The sequence below is a fragment of the Passer domesticus genome, chromosome 14 (genome assembly GCF_036417665.1).
Source record: "Passer domesticus isolate bPasDom1 chromosome 14, bPasDom1.hap1, whole genome shotgun sequence".
Taxonomy (NCBI): domain Eukaryota; kingdom Metazoa; phylum Chordata; class Aves; order Passeriformes; family Passeridae; genus Passer; species Passer domesticus.
Genome location: NC_087487.1, coordinates 14,313,101 through 14,337,298, shown reverse-complemented (window position 1 = coordinate 14,337,298; position 24,198 = coordinate 14,313,101). Strand labels below are relative to the sequence as shown.

The 24,198-nt window shown below is 44.1% G+C and overlaps 1 protein-coding gene across 1 annotated transcript in view; it reads right to left on the bottom strand.

Moving 5' to 3' along the window:
• SLCO3A1 (solute carrier organic anion transporter family member 3A1) overlaps positions 1 to 24,198 on the bottom strand; it is a 135,242-nt gene that overhangs the window by 105,823 nt on the left and 5,221 nt on the right. The window contains exon 2 of the mRNA XM_064389746.1: positions 6,084 to 6,549. Coding sequence (XP_064245816.1) covers positions 6,084 to 6,549 — 466 coding nt within the window. The remainder of the gene's footprint in view (positions 1 to 6,083; positions 6,550 to 24,198) is intronic.

Here is a 24,198-nt window from a genome sequence, read left to right as displayed (position 1 = left end):
GAACAAAAGCATTACAGAATTCCGTCTTCGGGCTAAAAATATTACACACCTATAAAGCTGCCTCTACCAGCAAGGAGAAAAGCAATTCTCGCTTCTGTGCCCACGTGGGGGTGGACAAACTCACCAGGCAGCTGATGGGTATGGAGTGGGCACACAGCAAATACAACAGATAGGAGTCAGCTACAATCCACTACAAGAGACCTCATAAAACAGGCTATAAAAGGAAAAAGGGTAAGGAATGCACAAGGCTGGCAGAGGCTTAGGTGGTGAGCTCAGAGAAGCATGCTCCAGCAGGAAGGGCTAATGTGAATAAAGCACCCATGTTGCTTGCAGACCACAAATGAGCACAACAGGAAGGAGAGTGGGAAATGCCGTGAGGAGTGAAACGATAAGCAGCCAGGATGGGCAGAGCTGAACAGACCTCTCAGGTGGGTCCTAAAGGCCTTCCAGTTGATACACATCAACAGATGGCCTCAAAAGGCTGATGGTATGACCTGTATGCTATAAACACACAATTATTCCACTTCCTGTGGTTTAGAAATGTAGGTTCAGACATACATGTCAAGAAATTTGAGAGCTTTTGAAAGAATAAGACTGATCAAAATACATTAATCCTCCTTGTAAGAGACTTTCATCAGGTAGAGACAAAACCAGCAAACCTCAAACACACAAAATGTTGACTCAAACTCCGATTTCAGCAGCTTATGCTGATAAAACTTGCCGTTAACTCACCAGCATAGATATTAACTCTCAGATTTAAGTCTTGTCAGTCAAGAAAATGTTTCTGCATTTCCAAAGCACAATGGCTGCTATCATTTTGACTGACGTAAGCTACCATAAATGATTTTTGAAATGGACAAATTTATCCCTGGAGACAGCAAGATTCCAATTAGGGCATGTTTGTGCTCCTCTGCGGCAAATCTTGAGCTGGTGCTTAAAGCAAGACAGAAGGCACCAGAAGCAAGAGTGAGCTTTCTCTCTGTCATCACAAAACAAAAAGTGCTTCTACACTTTTTTATATTTGATGCAAAATAACCCCACACTGATACAAAGGTCAAAGCCAGCAGCTGCAATGCAGGGTCCCATCCCTGTTACAGGGTTAGTTAGGGCAGACGTGGTAAGAACACAGCATTCTGTTGAGTTCTCCTCTCACACCAAGGGTAAGAGCTAGAACAACCATACGATAAAACCAAAATATACACAGAAAAGGCAAAATAGGTAAGACAGAAGAAAGCAGCTAAGCAGACACATCCAGCAGAGCTGCCTTATCCATTTTTGCATTTCTCTGCCCGGTCATGAAACAGGCCAAGGACAGTTCTGTGCCCCAGAGGATGCTGTGCTCAGATACACCCTTGCACACTAATAACTCAGGAGCACTCATCACTCCACAGCACAAACTTCTTGACTCAAGACTTGTCCCTTCTGGGGTCTCCTTTAAGCCATTCTTCACATGACTGCAATTCAGCAAGTAGCCCCAAGTCATGGGTCCTGAACATGTGGGGTGTGTGCCCACGATGCCAAACACAGACAGCTTCAACAAACGCAAAGAGAAACTCTGAAATGCATTAAAGATCAGCACAGCATTCTTCTGAATGAGTCTTAAATCTGGCAGGGCTCCTTCCAACATCAATATCAATTTCCTCCATCAACTGGAGACAGAATAATAGCAACTTCCTCTGTTTAATACAGCCCTTAATTGTCCCAGATCAAATACTGGCTCCCAGAGGCTATTCATTCTGCTCTGTAGGTAACTGTGCCCTAGACAAGATGCAAGAACTTTTATCAGGAAATGTTACATACAGCAGGAAGGCCAGAAGGTGTGTCTCAGGCTGCTAAAAACATTAACCAACCACATCACTGCACTGGCTCTAACACAAAGCACTCACAAAGCACTGCTGGGAGCAGCACGGGCACTCCAGTGACCAGAAAACACTTGCAAGCTCCTGGTTACCTGAGAGGCAGCAAATCTATACAATCACTGTCAGATCCCCTCTTTTTTCCCCTCTTTGTATCAGCCCTGATCCGCCTCCTAATGACAAAGTCCTCACTGATTTCAAGAGAACTCAGCAAGACTGAGCAGAAAAAGAACTAAAAAAGGAAATGCCAAGTGAGTCATTAGTGGGTGGAGAAAAGAACCGTATAGTAAGTAGTCTTTACTCCTTTAAAATAAACAGTGCCACAAATTGAAGGAATCCTTTGACACTAGTGAAGATGGAGCAGTAACAAGCCCTGCACAGTCTGTAGGAATGATGAATTCCTCCACTTAGTTATGCCAGATGCCAATAAGCACACAGGTAAAATTAATCTGCTTGTTTGGAAAACTCTAGATGGGAGTTCCAATACTAAATACAAGATCAGACTCAGAGAGAAGCAAACCAGCATCAAACCAGAACATTTTCCCCAATTTTAAATTGCTAAGAAAATTCCTTTATTTTTTCCATCTTCTGGCTGCTACTGCCAGCATTATGATCTTTGAGTTAAGCAGGTGCTCAGATGCTGAATATGGGAAGAGAGTTTTTTCCCCATTATTAGATTTCACCTGACCAGCAACCTGCTCCAGTGAAAGGCATCCCTACCTATGGCAGGGGGTAGGAGCTGGATGATCTCTGAGATCCCTTCCAACCCAAACTGTTCTATGACTCTATGATTAACTAGAGCAGGCATGGTGCCATGATCTTTCTAACCCTGCTACAGCTCAAATATGTTTCCTTTGGAACATACTTTGGTGTGTACTTTCACGCACTCATCTCTTTGGTTGACTTTGCCCTGGGTTACCAAAACAGCCCCTTTTTCCTAGGCCTGGTTACTACAGCAACAGAATCTTTTTGAGTTTGGTAGCAACACACTGCAGGCAGCAAAAAAAATCTGCCATCAGTGCAAGAAACATGAAGATTCAAGTCAGCAGCCCATGAAGAGGAATATTCCTGTAGTAGCTCACCCCTGCCTCCCTAATTAAGGAACTCTAAGAATCCCCACCTCCCTGGCAGAGCACAAGCCTGAGCAATCCCTGACTTCAAAGGATGCACAACAGAGGTGCACTGCCCACAACCTCCTGTGTGCCTGTCACTGCAGAGAAACCACAGGAGAAATCTGATGGGCTTCACAGCCACAAGAATATTACACTCCACAGATGCTATTAGTTCCACTAATGATTAAAGCCAAAGCATCACTTTAAACTCCATATGGTATCACATCTGCATTCTTCTGCATACACGAGTATTAACACACAAAAAAGAAGGTTTGGGGGGGTTCTTAGGGTTTGGACTTTTTTTTTTTTTAATAACCAGAGAAGTTGTCCTGTATTGTTATTTCACTGCTAAGTGACTGTATTAGATATTATATTATTACTCCACTTAACTTTCATACAACTCAGAAGGAGGGAAAAAAAACCCCTCTCAGTGCACACAGTTATTTCTATCTAATTCACTGCCTTGGGACATGAGGATTTTTATTGCAGAGGTGAACAATGACTAGTGCTTAGCTGTCAGGTTGAGAGACTGCTTCTAACCCTCAGCTACAGTCCAGCCCAATGCAGCACACACAGACTCAACATAAGCAGTACACTAAGAACAGCACAAAATGGTCAATCTGATAATTTCTCAGCAGCAGCCAGTCATTCTACAAAGTTCAGCCAGACTATTATCACTGTTATTAATTAGTTCCTATCCTGAGAGAACGATCTATGCCAGATTTGCCCCTAATTTCAACTAAGGGAACTTACCCAAAAACATTTCATCTGGTCACACACAGCCCCCACTGAGTGAGTGTGCTATTATGAGAAAGCAAACGGATATAAATATAGCACAGTGACAGTATCCACTCTGCAGTTATTTCCTCTGCGAAACAGAGCAGAATGAAGTGGGAAAGCTGCTCAGCCAGCTTTCTTCTAAGGCCAGTGAAAACTGCATTGATGACATCAACAAAAATAATCAGTTAAAGACAAATCTGAGCAAATAATTCTCAAACAACACTTAAGCCAAGCAATCCGACCCCCTCTGAAGTATCCACCAATGTAAGATGACACTTCCACTTGTTTCTTCTCCATTTATATTCATTCATGGAATAGATTTTTTTTTCCTGGTAGCTTTTATTTTCACTAGCAAAATTGATTGCAAGTTGATAGATGAATTAATCATCCAATATCTGAAACCCTGCTTGTGATGAATAGGCTAGGACAGGGCAGAAATTAAACTTCATTGCTGGTTGAGTGTGCATAAACAGGCACTCCTCTGTAACCCACAATTCAGATGTAGAAATTCAGGTTATGATTTCCATAGCTAAAGCCAGAAAGCAAACAACCCCAAAATGCTTGGGGTTTTGTGGTGAGTTTTTTTTGGTGTGGCTTTTTTTCTTTGTTTGTTTTTAAACTCCACATGTAGTAACAAATACGGTTAGACAACATCCTTATCTCTGCAGAAAAAATAAAAAAGCAGCACATAGTAAGCAGAAATAATTTTCTGGAAGCATTTTCCCAGCTACAGTTGAACTGCCAACTTTAAACACGTTATTTTAGCATACAAGATGAATGTAGCTCAGGAAGAAGAAGAATCACTCTTCCTAATCCTCCTCTCATGCACCCTCCTCCAGCCTGTTCCCAAGATATGAAGCATTGCTTAAGAAATGCCCACGGAACAGACTGAAAGAAGTTGCTGCTCCTCTACATAGTTATTTATAATAGATAATCTTAGAATCACTCTTAATTCCAGCTCATCACTTACGGTGTTGGCACAGTTGCTCCAGTGAATTCAGTCTCATTATTCACCTTTGGGTTGTACATTATCTTGTATTTTATACATCATCCTTCTTTGTCCAGTGGATCTCTCACAAACACTTACAGAACCAAGTGAAGATGAATAATGACCCAAGGACAAAGCTAAATGCTGAAATACTATGATTTTATGGCCAGCTACAGAAAAGCAGGGACATGTTTTGAATACACAGACGAGGCTCTAAGTGAAGCAGCAATACACCCATGAATGCCACGCCTATGCAGTGACCTTCCACCAGGCTTCTGCACTACCCAAGACATTAAAAAGCACTCTGAAAGTCAGCAGGACTGCTCAGCTCTGCTGTCAATGGCCACACTCAGCTTGGAAACTTGATAAAAATGTCTTTGGGAAAAAAACCCAAAGGGGAACAGGATCAGCCATTCAGCTGAAAGTCATACCAAGGTGGGGATGACGGGACAAGTGCATACTTTTGGTTACCAGGATTATACTAACAATGGCAGCAGACACTCCACTGATTTATGCCATTGGAGCAGCTCACCTAGGACAAATCCTGCAGAAAGAGGAATGTGCCAAGCTGGTACATATTTTCAAAGAAAACTTTGCCAACAACATCCTCTTTAAACCTGCTGGGAGGGGGAACTACTGCTGAAACCCACAAGCACTTTACCCCAATAACTGAGATGTTTCACTAGGGAATCAAAGGCAAATTTCACAGCGTAACCATACGAAAGAATTTTGCAACATGATCACCAGAACCATGAGTTCTACTTCAGGCTCACTGTATCTCTAAATAGACCTCGCCAGCTTCCACGTCCCATTCCGTTACAGGGATCACATTATCAAGGGTCCTGCCACAGCATCCTGGGTCACAGCACCTACTCTGTAACTGGCACTGCCTTGCTAAAATGTGACAGTGGTAGTGACAACACGTGTGTCCTCTCAGTCTCCTCAGACTGCAGTGACACATGCTTTGGAACAGGAAGAGAACTAGGGTGTCATGTGGGGGAAAAAAACCAAAAGAAAAAAGTCAATCATCGTCACACACACCACTTGAAAATTCTTCAGCTAAACCTGAGCCATAAGCCACCAATATAAGAACTTAAAGCAATCTGGGCAAACACAAGAGAAGGAATGAGCATCATCCTTCTCTGCCCAATCATCACAGCTGTCCACCTTTACCACTGCTACGATATAAGCAAGCACTTAGAGGCCCATGCCAAGTTACTTTCACAAGCACAGCAGTACATGGAGAAGAGGCCTTGAGGCATCCCTTCCACAGACATCAAACAGGGAACAAGAACCAGATGCCAGCCCACAAGGAAAGCCCTCCAGGAGAAGTTCAGAGAGCCTTACCTATGTACAGGGAGGAATCTTTCCGCCTCACATGGTCATCAATGTAGGAAACTCCCAGGGGCTGGACAGGGGTAGCACCAATGCCCAGGAGGACCTGTGCCCCGATGAGCAGCAAGTACATCATGTTGGTAGCAGTCCTATTCCTGCAGATAAGGTCTGGGTCTGGTCCCTCATCACTGGTGGACCCGTTGACAGCACACACATCCCTCCCTTCAGCTCCCCAGCGTATTTCTCCCGATTCGTATTCGTACTGGTGGGTCAGAAATTCAGGCAACGCAGAAAGGAGGGCACCCAAGGCCATGACTATCCCTCCACATCCTATCAAGCGTGGCCGGTGTCCTCGGGCTCCAAAGTAGCTCACAAAGAGGATGAGGGCCAGGTTGCCAATCTCGAAGCTGCTGGCAATGACGCCCACGTCAGCGCTCTGCAGGTTGAATCGCCGCTCCAGGGTGGTTAAAACACTCACCTACAACAGAGAAATCCAGAGAAAATTACATTCCATGCCTACCATTCTCCTCATATTTACTGCTAAAATGCAAATCTCCTTGACTTTTTCCTGGAGCTGAAACCATACCCATCAAGGACATCCAAATCACAGTACAGTAGCTGAGCTCCAAGCATGACCTGACTGTTCAAATACAGCCATGCCAGAAGGTCCTAATACCAAGTGACATTTCACAGCCTACCACCTGTCTGAGCACATGTCACTTCCGAATTCCTGTGCCCATCAGTGTGTATTTTGGATGCCTGCAGACACCCACGATTCCATGATTCTGTCTTTGGGCTCCCTTTCTATTTGAAGGCACAACTTCACTGTCCCACGGAACCAAGGCACAAACCACACTGAGCTTCACATCCTGCCAGGCACCCAGTTCAGTTCATTCCCTTGGAATGAACTGCACTTAGGATGCAGCAGAAAAGCCTGCAGATTCTTTGCCTGCACACCAGCACAAGGCTATCGAGCCACTCAGAGACAGTGATGTACAAACAGGCAGTTTAGCTGGCACTGAATGCTTTTACTCAAGTATATAAATAAAATGCTGATCAAAGGGTTTAAACTGTTTGTGGATTAGTTAATGACTGGGATCGTCACAGAGTATTTTTGAGAAGACAGGCCAATTAAGGTTTATATAGAAGATTTAAATCCACCATGAAGAAGGGATGATTTAACAAATTGTGGGTATTTAACACTAGGAAGAGAGAAGCACATGAATAGTCTTCAAATATTTAACATTGCTGCAAAAAGGAATGACCTGTTCTTTGAATTCAAAATGGATGGGACAAGAAGTGACAAGTTTAAACTGCAGCATAGATGATTCAAGTTAGATACAAAGGGGAGAAACCAGATTTTACTGGTAGGGATTGTGAGGCATCGAAATATGTTGCCTAGAAAGGCTGCAGAGGTCTTAGAGCACAGATCAGCATCTGTCAGGTAAGACACAGGTGTGACTGATCTTGCCATGGGGCAGGAAAATGAACAAGATCATCTCTTGAGAACTCTTCCAATCTTGATTACATGATGCAGCGAAACACAAGTGGATTTTCTGCAACAGTCAAGCACTGATCAGAGCATGAAGGATGAACCATTAAGTATCTCACTTGCTGTCAGGTCTGCTCAATGGAGAAAACAGAGTATTCTCATGTCTATGGTAGCGTCCCTCTTCTACAGTAAAAAAGCAACAAAAGAAATCTTGAATGTGTCACGGAAATGCCAAAAACTTTTACCTTGAACAAAAAACTATCTAGTTTTTCAAACTGTAAAAGATGAAGGTATTTAAGGTTGTTCTAAAAGATGCAGGTTTCTCTATTCCAAAAAAAATGTGATAAAGACCTCAGAGCAGAAGGTAGCCCCTGGATAGAATAAAAATAGCCTCCCACTGGAGGCACTGAAAATCTTTGCTGATAAACCTCACGAAGCAGGAGCCAGCCTGACCGACTTTAAAGTATTCTGACAGCAGTTCTTCTCCGGGGGCAGATTGCCTCTGCCAGGGTGCACCAGGGCACAGTTGGACAAAGACAGCCCCGTCGGCAACAAAATGGAAAATGGAAACAACCCACTTCTGCTGCTTTGCATAAGCAAAAGCTCCCAAACCTGACTGTGATAAGTGTCCAAGTCAGATGTCCAAAACTGGACTGTGTTAATGTTTTCTGAAAATCCAGCCCTCTTCTCATACAGGCAGCCATCATTTTATACTACCACCAGTGTAATCCTCCCCAACTAAAGAGCAGAGGAAGGCAAGGAGAAAGAAACCTAAAAATGAAATCCTATGAATAAAGGCAGTGCAAGAGCAGTAATTCTTTCCATGCCTACGCCAGGTGTGCGTGTCAGAGGGAGAGGAGATCACCACTCTGCCTGCAGCACCAGGTGCAGGTCCCTGCTGGGATGAAACAGCCCCGTGACTCACGAGGGACAAGGGAGTCCTCTGTGAGAGGGGACAGCACAGCCTGTCCTGCTCCAGTGGCCTCGGCCAGCAGGGCTGGAGCTCACATTCTGAGGGACACTGCTGCTCCCAGCCCTGTCTCTGTGGGAGCTGAGCAGGTGAGCACAGACACCGCAACAAAACCTCCTGCTGGTGTTTCCAGAGCAAGGCATGACAAGGAGGGGGATCCACACATCCCATAGACACAGGCAGATCCACCAGGCACCTGTGGGAGAGAGAACCATGGAATGGTTTGGATTGCAAAGGACCTTAAAGACCATCTATAGTTCCAAATCTTTCACCATGGGTAAGGATTTATCATCCATGGTTTTATTGCAAGGTGTGGTCTAATAGGGCTGGCGCTGGGGTCCTGTGAGCACCAATTCTGACAGACTGGGGAATCTCTCCAAGATCAATATATAGCTCTGAGCATGCAGAATTATGTCTGTGGTGCTCATTTCTGAGCTGTACCTAGATGGAAAACTCGTGATTAGTCATTACAGCTGTGTAAACTGAGGTAGAGAGCCAACTATTAATGAGACAAGTACAGTCAACAAAATTAATTTCTGATGGAATAATTTAGGCTGGAAGATTGAAAGCCAACAGAAGTGATTTCCCAAGGCCAACTGGTATTAACTAGTTTTGGAAGTCACTCACATTTTGACCTGGCTGCCACATTTTAGGCTTTTACCATACATATATACAAGTGGCTAGAAAACAGGAAGGTGTTTAGACACATGTGGGTGCCAGATCTCAAAAGGGTCAGATTTTGGACAGCTGGATTTCAGATACAGAAAACGGCACCATTTTCAGGTGCAGTTCACAGTGACAGAGACAGTAAATTGGTGACAGAGACAGTAAATTGGTGACAAACCAGAGAACTAAAACCAGAGTCCCAGCTCTCATTCCACTCTTATTTCTGTGGGACTTCATTATTTTCCTTTTCACAAACACGAACCCACTCACAGTAGGGAAAAAGAATCTCACCATCCCCTAATACTTTCCTGCTTTACTTTGGTGAAAAGACTGAAACAAAAGCAGGAGGAGGACAACAATACAGGGCAAATTCCAACTCTCTTGATAAAATCTGGCAGTTCTCCTTATTCCTCTGGCCAGACCACACTGCACTTCCCAGTCTGCTCCTTCTGGCTGCAGCACTGCTGCCCAGTGCTACCAGCTCTGCCTTTGCTAAGTGGGTTATGAGGTGCAGGGGGTATGGTGAAAGAACAAATCCGTCACATCAACCTTGAGCATCCAGAAGAAAACAGCATCCAAAATGCTGAGACCAGCACCAGCAGAGTAGCCTCCAAAACTGACAGCCACAGTGAGGGAAAAAAAAAATCCCAAAATAAAAATAGGGCTGGGAAATAAACTGTCAACACGCAGATTCTTAGCCAGAGAACAACAGGAACCCAACTGCATTTTATCCAGGGTAGCTGCAGCCTGGACAGCACAGCCCAAACTCTTACTGTGACATTCTCTGTGACCTTAGAAAGACCAACTACAACATCAGCAATAGCACAGCACAGACGTCACCTGCATTTATGCAAAATAAACCCCTGCCCATGGCTAAAATCGTCTCCCCCACCCTCCATGCTCCATTTTCATGGGACTTTCTGTATATAAGGTTTAACCTGACTAAACTTGTCGTTTCTATGTGGGATGTTTCCAGTGCCCTGGTAACTGGGATAAAAACACTGTATTGCCCATATTTCCTTTCACAATCCTGTTCCCCAGCAGACCAGCCATCACCACTCCCAGACGCTAACTCTTTTTAACCAGAGTTACATAAAATGTTGTAAAAAACACCACGGGTCCCTGTAAAATACTGATGTCATGTGGAAAGGCTGTGAGGATTATAAAAAGTCCCTGTGTGCTGATGCCAGGTCAATCACTCCAGAGCACAGCCCACGTGGATGCTGTTTAAGAGCAGGGATGTGGGCCATGGGATTGTGCAGCCTCACAACAGCTTCAGATGGACAACCTCCTGCTAAAACACAGCAGGGAAACACCAGGAGCCCACAGCTGTGAGGCTGCTTCTTCCTGACTCCTGTCAACTCGCACAGCTGTTTAGTCAGGGATGGGAAGAATTGGCTAAGAGGATATTTAGCTAAAAAAAGCTTCTAACCCAAGATCAAAACCATTACCAGGAAGCAAAGACAGCACCCAGCAAAACTCATGCAGACAAGATAGAGCAGATCATGCAGTCTGAGCCCAAGGAGTCACTGGTGTGAAACCACCCACAGGACCAGACAGGTCCAGGGCAGGCACAAGGACAGAGGCAGGGCCAGTGCTCTATCCATGGCACATGCCAGCACCCAGGACAATGGGAACAGCACTGAAACCACAGCTTCCCATGGCTGTTACTCCACGGGTTCCTGCTCCTCCACACTGGGTCTGTACCCAAACAGCCAACTGGACCACTCAAAACTACACCAGTTTGGCACCTGCACACCTTGCTCATGCAGAAAGCAGGCTGGGCATCTAGAAAAGAACATATAACCCAGCCTTCTGGCTTTCTGTGAACACACTGCAACTAGAAGTGATTAAAAGTTGTAGCATGCTTGCCCTGTGTCCTCCTCTGAGCCACGGCAGGCTGCACACACACATTTGGATCAGATGACTGACACCAAACAGGCCTGGGCTAAAGGGGTCTCTCTCCTAACACCATTCTAAAACACTTCTCAGTGACTGAAAAAGGAAAATGTCTCACGTAACGCACACAGTGATAAATGACCCACATAAAAAAAAAAAAAAAAAAAAGAAATCAATCACCACCTTAAAATTTTCCAGCCAAAGCAATTTGTATTGCAACTTTTGTAACTAAATCCAGGGAAGCTTATGCCATGCCATTCTGGACTTATTTCAATAATACATGCTCACATTCATCATTCCTGTCTGTCCAGAATCTACAGACCTCTGCCTTTCTGAACCAAAGTAAATTTGTTTTCTCTATAGGCTGTTTATTTTATATTAGTGCTCAGCAAAAATACAATCCACAGACCTGCTTCACCCTATTGCCCCACTTCATCAGTAGAAATGAACTGAAGGCTGGGAGCACCATTATGGAGTCAGAGCCACAGAACATTGAAAATGAATATCATATTGTTTGTATCTCCAATGATCAAGTCATATTCACCCACAGAGTCTCCAGTTAGGTTCATTGTATTAATAATACTGGGTTATATATAGAAAACACATTGACTTTATGCCTGAAGGGCCTTTTCAAAAGGCTTCTTTTTAATGTAAAATACATTTTCTCAGTTATGTGGTAAGAGATTGGACTTGAAGAGACATGTCTGCAGTGCTACAGGGTGTAAAATAATTGCCTGGCAACTACGTTCCCCAAGGAAAACAAATGCAGTCTCCATTAGAGAGCTGGGAAACACAAGGTTCCTTGCAGAGCCAAAGGGACCATGCCAGAAGTGCCACTCCTTCCAGGTGCCTCCACCCACTTCTCCAGGAGTCACCTCGTCCTCTCTTCCAGCAGCTGTGCTGGAAGTGATCCCATCACTGGGAGACTCTCAACAGCTCTCCTCCTGTAGAGCTGGTCCCCAGGGGCTTGGTCACCCTCCTTCCACTGCCACCAGGCTCAGGCTTCAAGCACAAGGGAATGATGCTGATCCTCTGCTCTGAAACATTCCTGCTCCACAGTTCCAGTGCTGAGATGGATCACCTGTGGTTGAGCTTTTTAAAAATGTTTTTTAAATTTTTTTTAAAAGCTTTTAAAAAACTTTTTAAAAATGCAGCCACTTCCTTGGCGTTTTGCACACTCCTTCCCCATCACATGGTTGGGAGGAGAGCAACAACCTTAATTTAATACCCTTTGCCCAGGTAACAGCTCTTCTTGCTGCTCCTCACCCCACCAAAGTAGTGAGGGCATCAGGACTGCCTGTCTCAGGCTGCTGATCCCTTGTTTGAACACCTTTCCTGGTCCACCAAAGTCAGTCAAAAGTTAAAATACATTTTCACTGCAGATGCCAACACCTGTGCTGGCTCTGGGCACATGAACATAAGGGAAAGCAAAAAAAGGTGGTGATATGGACACACCCAAGCTGGCTCTGCTCAAGGTCTGGAAATCATCTCTGCATAGGAATTTGCATTCACATGACAGGGATAATAGATGCCACAGCTGAACCCCTGCTGAAAGCAGGGTGTTATTAGCTTGGCTCTTGCTGCATGTGCCTGTGCTGTTTTCTAGGCCAGCACTCGAAAAATCTGCAAGTTACTGTACTGGTGCCATGAGGAGTTTGCAGATTGGATCTGTGCCTCACTGGTGTGAAAAATTCATTTTATATTCTAGTGACCAGCTCTGAGGTTACTGACACAGTCCAAATTAAGCACACGTTCAAGGTCAGGACTTTCAGGGCCTGAGAAGAGAGAAGGTATTGTACCATGCAGCAAGAGAAACAGCACATCACACTCCTAGCTGAGGCAAGGCACACATTTTTGGCAACATTCTTCTCTCTGGCATCAAGCAGAAAACTTTCCTGTCATCTCCTGTAGCCCACTGTGCATCTCCTCACCACATTTCAGCAGCCACAGCATCCTGTGCCCCTGGCCAACACACAAGGCACAAAACAAATGTACCTGGGCACCTTTTGCAGGGTTTCACAGCTGTGCACAAACACAGCGATGCTCCAGGCTGCTGCACACTGCAAACAGAGCAGAGAGTACTCAGCACCCAAGGAAGATATCCTGTTTGGTCAGAAGCTGATACATCAGTGCAAAGCCACAATTTGTTCCGAAATAGCTTAAACCAGAAAAAAGCCACGTGCCTCTCAGAGGTAAATGTGCGTTTTTCACTACTCGAGTGAAACTGGGATCCAAATACGCTGCATAAAAACCTCACCTCTAACCCAGGCACCATTGCAGCAAACAGCAAGGCAGGCAGGGCTGTCAATACCTCCCTCATTTGCTCCCTAAAGATCCTGCAAGGGACACAATGGGCTGACCCCCTTTCCCAGCTCCCCCAGGAGGGGAAGGCGCAGTGCCCCATTTACAGCGGTGTGAACACAGAGATCACTGGGGTGTTGTTTGCAGCTGCCCCCTCACATTCATGGTGGAAAGTCAGCCTGAGTCACCAAGAGCTCAAAGCAGACCCAGGTACAGAGCCAGGCCACACCAAACTGCCTAAGAACTTGAAAGGCTTTTTCTGTTGCTCTGAAACAGATGCACACCACAGCCAAAATCTAGTTTTTTAACCTTTTAAAGCCCCACTCTACAGTGATATCATAATCACAACCACCGACTTAGTGTCCATACAAGCTTTCTGCCTCCAAGTCTGCTGCTCAACACTGACCTCACTGAGTGAAAGCAGGTGGTATTTTAGTCCCTAACAAGGTATCTACATAAAAACACCCGGTGCCAGAATCCATTTTTAGCACAAACTTTCCTTGAATAGCACACTTACAACAAAGCCAGTAGGTATTTGAATCCTTACTTATTTTTAAATGTTATGTCATCTTCCCTTGCAGCCAAATAACACATCATAAACATGCAAAGAGGCACAAACCTCAACCCTGTAGCTGCATTTCTGCATGCTTTAAAAACTGTAGCACAGAAAGCGCTGCCGGCACATTTCCGACCTGGAGGATGAAGAATTCCATGTGGAATAAGTGCACAGCAGCAGGGGCTGGTGAGCAGGGGCAGCCAATCCCTCTGTCAAAGTAAACAGCCAAGGGAAAGCTGCTGGAACATCTTTGACACATTCAGAGATGGATTTTTTTTTTCCTCCATGGGCATCAAGTAGGTGTAGAAAGCCAGATGAAGAGGAATTCAAAGCATATAATTTAAATGTAGGTTCCTGCAGCACTCCTGGCTACATACAGAACTGGCAGCAAGATTCATACATGGATCTGGAACTCTGCAAACTGGGCACCATGATGCTGGGTTCCAGCTGAGAGGAGGAGATGAAATTCGTGTTGCTGGAAGACTCCTAACAGGAAATATCCCACGGACTATGTACTACCACTGGAGAGGCACAATCCCAAGCTGTCACACTGCAACACCCTCCCTTCTCCACCTCCACAACTGAATGCAGGTTTGCTTGTTCATCCCATAAAACACTTCCTAACACAACACTTCCATGCCTGCAGAGAAGGCTTTCTACTATGAGCATGGCACTTGCCACACAGAAACCATAATGCCAGCCTGCCCAGGAAACCTGCCACGTGAAGGGCTTCATGTTAGCTTAATTTGTGATCAGGAGCTGAACTCGGGCTAAGGGCTGCACCCGAGTTATGGCACAGTGCAGGTGAAGAAGCAAGGCTGTGGAACTGGTTGCTGAAGCATTCCCAGCTGCCAGGCACGAACCAGAGCAGAAGTGACACAGGCAGGACACTCTGAGGCAGCATTAATAAAAGCTTTGAAGGAAGCTGAATTCAGCTTTCACGGTTGGAGGACACCAGTGATTATATAAAGGCTATATACTGGGAGAGGAGCTTTTCTAAGAAGTCCTAATACTTTTCTCCTCTTCTGCTCTGGCTCTGCTGATATCTCTCCTGCTCTACTCCATATCCAGCAGAAAGGATGCCTGGCTGCAGCAAATGGGAACTCAGCTTAGGGAGAAGTTTGAAGCTTTTCCCATCAACCAATGCTTTAATTTAGTAAGCCTTGGGACACAGGAAGCCATTTAAAAGGGAAACAACAAAATGTTGGCCACACTGTAATGTGCCATTCCACAGCACTTTGTAACAACTCATAAAAGAAATACTGAATTACACTTCTGCACGTGGAATTGGGGTCTCTCTAGCACCTAACCATCAACACCCCAAGCTTGCCCCAGAGCCACATGTGCTGCTTGCTTATCCCCACCTCACACCCTGCAGCCCACACAAGCACTGTCCGTGTCATCCTGTTTATTTGCTAAGTAACACCCTCCTACAAAGCTGTTCACAAGCCACTCATTTCTCCTTTCACGTTGTGTCTGTGCAGTGCCAAGGGTACAAACAGGAGCCATGTGCTGGCTGCTGCCAAACTTCCTACTAAAGGGAGAGGCAGGCTGGGAGGTGAGCAAGGAGGGCCACGGTGTCAGCAGGCGAGCCACGGCTTGAAGGTGATCTTAAATCTATTTACAGCAGAATCACCAGGCCCTGAAAAACTTTAATGAGCACACACAAGGAAACCAGAAGTTCCAGCCTCTTCTATTTACCTGTCAGAGTCTGACATGAGCCAAAGCACAGGGGTTCCCATGGAGGATGACTGCCCCTAGGGACATAGCAAATTCTGGGAGGAATCCATCATTCAGGGACTAGAGTGGGAATGGTTTTGGATTCAACATTCAACACAAAGCCAGAGACAGCCACTAACTAATGGTTACTGCAGCCAACATGAGCACTCTCTCTTCTCTGCTTGAACTTTTCCAGTCTGGGTTCTCTCAACCTCCACAGCCATTTCAAATCCCATGTTTTCATCTCCTTCCAGTTCTTCACTCATCCTTTGCAGACAGCTTCTACATGAAGTTAATTCTCTTTATACTCAGCTTCTCCCTCGTTCCTGCCTCCCCAAGGTACTAATTACAATACAGTTTATTAGCCAGGCACACAACACTTAGACTCTAATTTTGCCCTGCTTTAAAGGAAGCTAGACACCACTGAGACAGTCCACTGCAGTCAGTAACAGGGAAGGGTATTTTTCAAAAGCACTTCATTGGCTTTGGAACAAGAGTCCCATTTTCAAAGAGACACTTGGAGTAAGTCACTTCTGTCGATGACAGCATGGCTCAGAAAACATCCTTGAAAATAATACCCTCAGGCTTTTAAAATCCATCACTTACCAAAGAGTGAGTAAAGCAGCCCCAAGCAGTCTTTTCCAGTGAAGCCTCAAACAGCAAAAGGCTAAATGTTTCAGCCCTGACATTTCAGGCAGGTGTGAAGGAAACAGGGATAACATCCAGCAACAAGTCTGCATCATCACAGGTAGGACAGCACAAAATTACCACCCCATTAATTAATTTAGTTCAGCCTGTTATGATAACTGCTAGAGACCTGGTTCAGGGCACAAGCACAGGGCACTCTCATCCCATTAACCATCACTGGAGCAGCTCAGTGCCCATCATCCTACACCAAAAGATGACCACAGAACCTGACAATAACACAGCTAGCACATTTGCTGATTGAGACAGAAAGCCCAAAGAAGGCCTGGAGATGTCCATGGCAAAGCCAGGAAATGAGCCCAAGCATGCCTGGTCTGCACCTTCACCACAAAATACAAATAGTAGCTGTTCCTCAGCCAACAAGAGTTACCCCATGGGCTCAGCTGTCCTCTCCCAAGCCTGCCACATGTCACATTGTCCAAATGTGAATAAATCCAGATTTCTCTGGGCACAGATATTAGTCTTGACTGATGAAGAAAGTCAGTTTGGACATGACAGGTCTGGACAGTTAGCTGCAAAAGAAGACCTTGGCTTTAAAATATTATCCACATGTGGCAGGAATGTTCCTCTGTTCCTGCCAAGATGCCACCAACACCAGAATCTACCTTGCCAGTACTGGTTCAGAGGAATCAAGCTGCTGTTCCTCCACCATTTAATCTCTTACTTGCCTGAATAGTGGGGGCAAGGAGGAGGTCAGGGAAATACACAGTGACAGGACTCCTGGAAACACTCCATGAACCTAATATTTTGTGACACTGTCTGGATACCAAGAGTTCTGAACACAATCAGGATGCTGAGAATCAAATTGAAAGTGTCCGAATCTATGTACTGTGAAGTACAGGAGGAAGATAAAGAAAAAAAATCAAATGTCATTTTAGTTTCATTTGCACTTCCAGTGTAGCAAAGTTCTGTGCACCTCTTAAAGATCCCATTCCCTGAAGCCTCAGTGTGATGCCTAACAGAAATCCATAAAGACTTGATAAACAGAGACTTGAGTACAAGTATTGGAGTAACCAGTATTGGAGTACACATATTGGAGTAACACACTCCATTCATGTCAAAAGGCCTGGCTGGCTAAACCAGAAGACCACACTTTGCCACAAGCTATCTGCAGAACATTTTTGTCCATTTTGGCCAAGCACTCCCCCAAACTGTAATGCCAACTCAGAGTAAGTCAGTTTGAACGTGGAAATACAGAAGTACTGAGCTGGAAACATTGTAGGAGAAAAAACTTCCATGCATGAGACTATACAATCTTATACCAAATCCCAGAAAGAACTCTGCATCCAGATTTACCTCCCAGCTGTTACCCTGCTAACCAATTGCTCAGTGGATGGCTGCCCACAGATACCAGAGATGCAGTCTATTAATGTGGGAGTATCTGGAAAACTTAGATAACAACAAGGGACCCTGGGCACTGTTCTGAGATAGACTTCAAAAGTTTGCAATCTGAAAACACACAGAACTGATTCTAGAGACTGCATCCAGTATTTCCCAAGAGTCATTATATACAACCACAGTAATTCATTAGGGATCTTACAACTACAGCAATTCATTAGGGATCTATTTAAATAAGAAGGCAAAAAAATTTTGGCAAAAAGCTTGTCCAGCACTGAATTAAGCTGAATAATTCAAATCAATAAATGCCATCTTAAATAAGGAAGGCTACACCATAAGGCTCAAATGCTTCCACAAGAAACAGCAAGAAGAGATTTGAAACTTCTGCCTTCTTGCTAAGAAAGAGCAAGAACTGATATTAAGTGCAACACATTAGCCTTGATGCATCCTAATCCATGGAAAAACCAGAACTTCTGTACAGGACCAGCATCTGAGAAAGCGTGTGCACTTGTGCCAAATGACACAGCAAACCCACAAAACTGTGCCTCTAGCACATGGCCTGCTAGTGTGGCTTAACTTCAATAGCCATCAAATAACTCCCAAGCTGATTCTGGAATCCATTCATTCACACAGTGATCTGTCAATGCAGAAGAGGCCTCAATTAAGCAAATTAACTCATAGAAGTGCACATGGAATACTTTCAGCCTTTGCTCTCAAGCTCTCTGAAGCTGGTAGGTTTGAATCCCAAAGACTATGGGAAAGCTTTTCAGTAACCCGAAGCAGCTTCCTTGAGTTACAATTTTTAATAGTATTAAATATGACAGACTATAGAAAGAGAGCTAACAAACCCAAAACCCAACCTAGACTAGCATCTTGTGACATCTTGTGACCCAAGGGCTCAAGCAGCCATGTGGCTTTGGTATCACATTTTGATATCAAAAATAGAAACCTGTGGTCCAATTAGCCCCCTTTGGACTAAAGCTGGAGAACACAAAACAAGGCAGGCTCCTGCAGGAGCACAGCTGAGCTCAATGGGCATTCCTTGCCCCTTGGATGAGACCATCTATCTACAGGATCACCCAAACAGCCATCACTGCCCTTCACAAACAAGCACCCCTAGACAAGGCATCCCTTCAGCTGAAGCTCCTGTCCCTCAGCCAGCAGCTGCACTGACTTCAGACATAAGGACCTGCATTATAACTAGCTATAGGCAGCAGGAAACAAAGTGTGCATCTCATGCAGGGGCTGAAAGGCCCATTGTAATTAACCACTCTCGGCCCTGTACGCTGGACAAGACAAAAACAAAACCCACAGTTTTCCTTTGCTGGTAAGCCCTAAAAACACTGCCCACTATTTCCCATAAAGGGCCTGTATGCCCAGCATTTTCTCTGTCACAAGCTAGAGCATTTGGCATAGGCTCTGGGAAGGTTAATTCCCACAAAAATCACATTTTACAGACAATTCCTGCAGGACAGAAAGAACACCACCATGTTTTAGTCTCACAGACATGCTCCTCCTTGGGCTGAACCTTGCTGCCCAGTGGGGCACCACAAAAACCAGTGACTGATCACCAAGTGCAGACAGGACCCAAGCAAAAGGGAAACCATTTACCCAGTGGCAGCCAACATTTCTGCAAAGAGCACGTCAGTGCTCAAACATGATTAATGGTTTACTTCAGCTCATGGCGAGGGTGGATGCTCTCCCAGCAGAGCACAGCGAGGATCTGACAGAGAATACTCCCAGAGAGCCCAGAGGGGAAAAGAAGGAGTGGGATGAGGGGAATATGGTGTTTTGATTTTTGCCTTTGTTTTAAACATCAAAATCTATTTTAATGGGCGATGAAAATTAATTTTCCCAGGTCAAGTCCATTTTATCCCTGACAGTAATTGCTTTATGTCAACCCACATGCTTTTTCACCTCATTTTCTGCCCCCACTGTGTTGATGAAGGAGTGAGAGAGAAGCTGGGTGGTGATCTGGCTGCAGACCAAGGCTAACACACCATAACATTTCACCAAGCAAGGTGGACACCCTTTAACAAAAAGAGTTAAAGCTTGAAGAATAACTTGGAGAAAATAGCTTTCCTAAATGACAGCAATTACAGCTCTTCCTGCAGCTCAGTGAGATGATGAGAAACAAGCTGTAGGTTTGAAAAACTGGAAGTCTTAAGCTTCTACTCTTTAAAAATCAAACCTTAGTTATATACTGTTATTTTTCTGTTGTTTCCAAATTTCTGGGTATCAAAGGATCCATCCATAATATGGCTACTCAACGCATTATCATATAACACTCAGACCATGTCAGGATGAGAAGTGAGCATGTTTCCAGCAGATGAAACCCATTAGCAGGGCACAAGAAGCAGCAGGACACCACTGGGGGCATTCCCCTTTCATGTTTTTCAAAATAATTTTCTTTCAGTCAGTATTTTAGCTTCTCTCTTGGGAAGTTTTAAATGCTTGCCCTCTTCTCTCTTGGCATTTCTCAGTGTAGACAGGCACATGTGGTATTTTTCAGAGGTCCAGACACCTGCCCTGCTACTGTCCCCAGCAAGGCACATCTTCCTTCAGAGATTCCTTTCAAGCCAAAGTGTGAGGTTTAGTCCATTCCAGCACCAAAACACTCCCAAGCAAATCTCTGGTCTCCTGCTAATGAAGTGCCAAACCATGTCTGCATGAAGCTGAGAAGTGGAAAGAAGTAGCAACTATTTCATATCCTCCTTTTCAGAAATAAAAAACAAGAACTCCAGACAATCTTTCTGCAGCCCTTCCTGGTTAAGTTCCACCAGAGAAAACAAATACCATTCATTGTTTAACAGGATAGCCTGCAAAACTATTAAGTTATGATGTTTTCTCACTCCCTGTTATTCCTTTGGAGAATTAAAGGGATTAAATAAATCTGAAGCTACAGAAAACTCAGAACTCTGTCCTGCCACCACTGCTATCCTCTGGCTCTGCTGTATTTGAACATAGGTGTGCCACAGGTTAGCTCCATCTAACTCATGTTGCAAGAAGACTCCAGAAAAAATACTTCCTTTCCACCTTCAACATAAATTCATAGAGTAATTCCACTGTTTTAGGAATGCAGAGGGCACCACTACCTGTCACCCTCCACTCTAAAACAATTCCACATTTTTTCATGCAGTTCTCCAGGTATTAAAATGTTAGGTATTATCCTAAAATATACATATGCAACACACATCTCAAGGCTGTTTATTCTATACTGACCCACACTCAATGCTGATTTCAATTCAGCCAAAGTCTTTCAGTGGGAGACAAAAAAAAAGTATGCCACAAATATACCACTATTCATCTTTGAAAATGAAAAGTGAAACATTTCTGAAAGGTTTCTGTAGTCTTCCACACCCACACCACAAATCTCTTCTCAACAGCCAAACTTTCTTTCAGTTTCCTTATGGTAGAGTTTGTAGTTGCCTTAAAAAACCCCCAAAAACTAAAGAATATGTTGGATTCAGATGCAAACATCAAAGCACCAAAAAACAAACCTGCCATAGTTGTTTCAGAAACTGGGTGAGTCATGAAGACCTCAATACAACTGAATTATCCAGGTTCTGTCAAAAACTTCACTGTCATTTGATGGATCACCATAAGACTAAATTTTAAGTCTTTTTCCACTTTCAGTAAACTCAGGAATTATGAATTATACCAGTGAACAGCATGGTAAGTGTTTCAAAAGGACAACTTAGTATTAAAAATAAGCCAATTCCAGCAATCCTTGCCCATGAAACAGATGTAACATGAAATAACAACTCCTGTGCCCCCACACTGGCTCTTACAGCCACTTATCTAAGAGCCACTGTGCCTGCAAACATGCAGATACCATCCAAGTGATAGCTGCAGACACCAAGATGGTTAAAAAAATACAGAGAAATCAGCAGCCTGCTTGGTGGGGTTCTGAAAGGCTACTATGAAGGGAGAGGCAACAGAGGGCAAAAACAGAAACCAAAGCACATTCCTTTTCTTCTTGAAAATAACAATGATGATAAACATTCCAGCAAACCAGAAATAAATATTTTGCTTTTACACTCCAGTAATCTAAAATAACTGACTGGGTTCAGGCACTGCTGCAACAGAAGCTCAGTAAAAGATCTTTAACTTCAATACAGTGGGCACTGTGCAATAGCAGGAGAGCTGCCTGCCTCACTTCAGCAAGGAATACTCAGGTGGTAAAATGCTGAAGCACATCAAATCAGGAATAAGGCTGGGAAAAAAAAAAAGTTGCTAACTGGAGAGTTTAGAAAATCTGATTTTAGTTCTGAGGTGTCTCCTAGTTTGCTGAGTGAGGAGAGGCAAATCCAGACCTGTCCTCTCAGTCTTTACCTCTGTATGATTGCAATTGTATACCTGCTTAACATCTGGGAAAGGGAACATTCCTTCTCCCCCTTCTCTCTAACAGAAACAGCTTGGATCCAGGGACCACCTCTCTGAACACTACAGAATGCTTCCCATAACAGGGCAGAGCCCTCCCAGCATGGATGGGAAGAGTGACAGACACTCCAGGAGCTCCCTCAACAGCCTGCAATCACTATTGATCCTATTGACAGCAGATGGAGCAGGGTGAAATCTCTATTCCCTGGAGCAGGCACCACTGTTTGCTTTGCACTATCTACAGAGACAGAGCTTCTAGTGGCTGTTCCAAGGTGACCTGGAGACAGGACTCTTGGGGTTCTAGTCCTGGTTTTGCTGCAGAGCTATAATGAAGCCTTTTAAATCAAAATCACTGGCCCATTTTTCTGCGCAATAGGAAAAATTAAGTCTTCCAAACTTCACTGGAGCACTTAAAGGAGTTACTACACAAAGTACTATCACGTTTATTCAAACTCTTTTGGATGATGCTTAAAATACAACACTTGTAGTTTCATCTGGTGTTGATCAGGAGACAAAGCCACACTAATTCATCCAAGGTGCAACCTCACCCTCTAAATAGCTTGCCATTGTTTGATCTTCCTGTGAAGGAACAGCAGGAGACCAAGCAGTCTACAAGAAAGGATTATAATACACAGAGGACAAATTCTTCTTGACGAATTGCAGAATAACCCTTCCAAAGCAATAAATTTGCACTGCTGTAGCAGGACAGAAGTTGGCTTTTGGTCCTTTACAACATCCTGAAAGTAAGGGAAAGAAAAGCCCATGCAAACCTGACAGACATCCCTTTCTGGGAAGCAGGGAGTATCTGCTCTGCCTTGCAGAGAAGGGGAGGGATCACAGTTCCACTGAGCCCTCTCTGGGACAGGGGCTACAGGACCACTAAAAGAGTCACACTGCATGAAATTCCCAACACAAAAGGCATAGCCCTTCAGACCAGTGCATCCTCTGCTCTAATTCAAGATCCCTTTAAACCTCAGCTGCAGGAACACTGCAGGCCATTAAACCACACAGAGCCTGTCACACAGGCACCCTGCAAGAGCTGGAGGGATTCTGGAAGCAAAGGCTGGCCAGAAGAAATGAGACATTGGTTTTACAGCAGACCACAGCATTTCTAACTGTTCCTTCTTTCAGGGCTTACAAACATCACTTGGCCCTTACAGAGAAATGGAAGAACTGCCAAACTTTCTACTAAAAAATAATAAAAACACTAAAATCAACTAGTCCACATTTAGACATCAAGTGCATTTTGTCCTTAAATGGATTTAACCATGAAGACATCAGGTTGTCAGTTGTATACAATACATAATCTAAGAGATAAGCATGTTACCTCTACACTGTTTCATCTACTAGTAGCTGATAAAAAACCCCCTTTCTCCTAACCAACACATATATGCCAGTTACAAGTTTTCTTGATGCTCAAAAATCAACTCCTGGATTGGAATTTGTTTCCACAACCTAAATAAAGTTCTTATGTTAATGTGTCCATGCCACACTCCCAACTCACACCCCACAGGAGCCTGAAAGTACCAGAATCCAGAGCTGGATCTGGTTTCTGCTCCACCCTGTAGTCAGAGACCCAAAAAATTATCAGAAGGTTTCTTCGAGAAGAAATATGAATGTAGTCAAAAGAGCTAGTTTAGAATAACTTTCTGTGCAACTCAGCTGCAGAACAGACAATGTTCTCTAATGGGAAAGGCACACTAGAAACAACTTTCCAGAAATAACATTGCCAGCAAAGATATATTAAGGGAAAATGAACAGTAAGCAATAACCAGCCAATGCTTGGCAATACTCATCCCCACTAAAACGTTTATTTTCACTCCATGGGTTTCTTTCCCTTTAACTACCCCAGTGACAAATAAATTATGAACATTACAGCTAATTTATTACTCAGCGCGGCTGAGGATGGAGAGAAAAAAAAAGGCAGCAATATTTTCAAGCTGATTCTTATTCTAGAAAAACAAATACTTTATTAAAAACAATAATAAGTTACAATGGAAAAACTGCTTTTGTAGTTAAGTCCACCCATGCCTAAGCCATTCAGACTCTGCTGCTGCCAACCAACCAAATGCTTTATCAATAGCTCCAGAAACAGAAT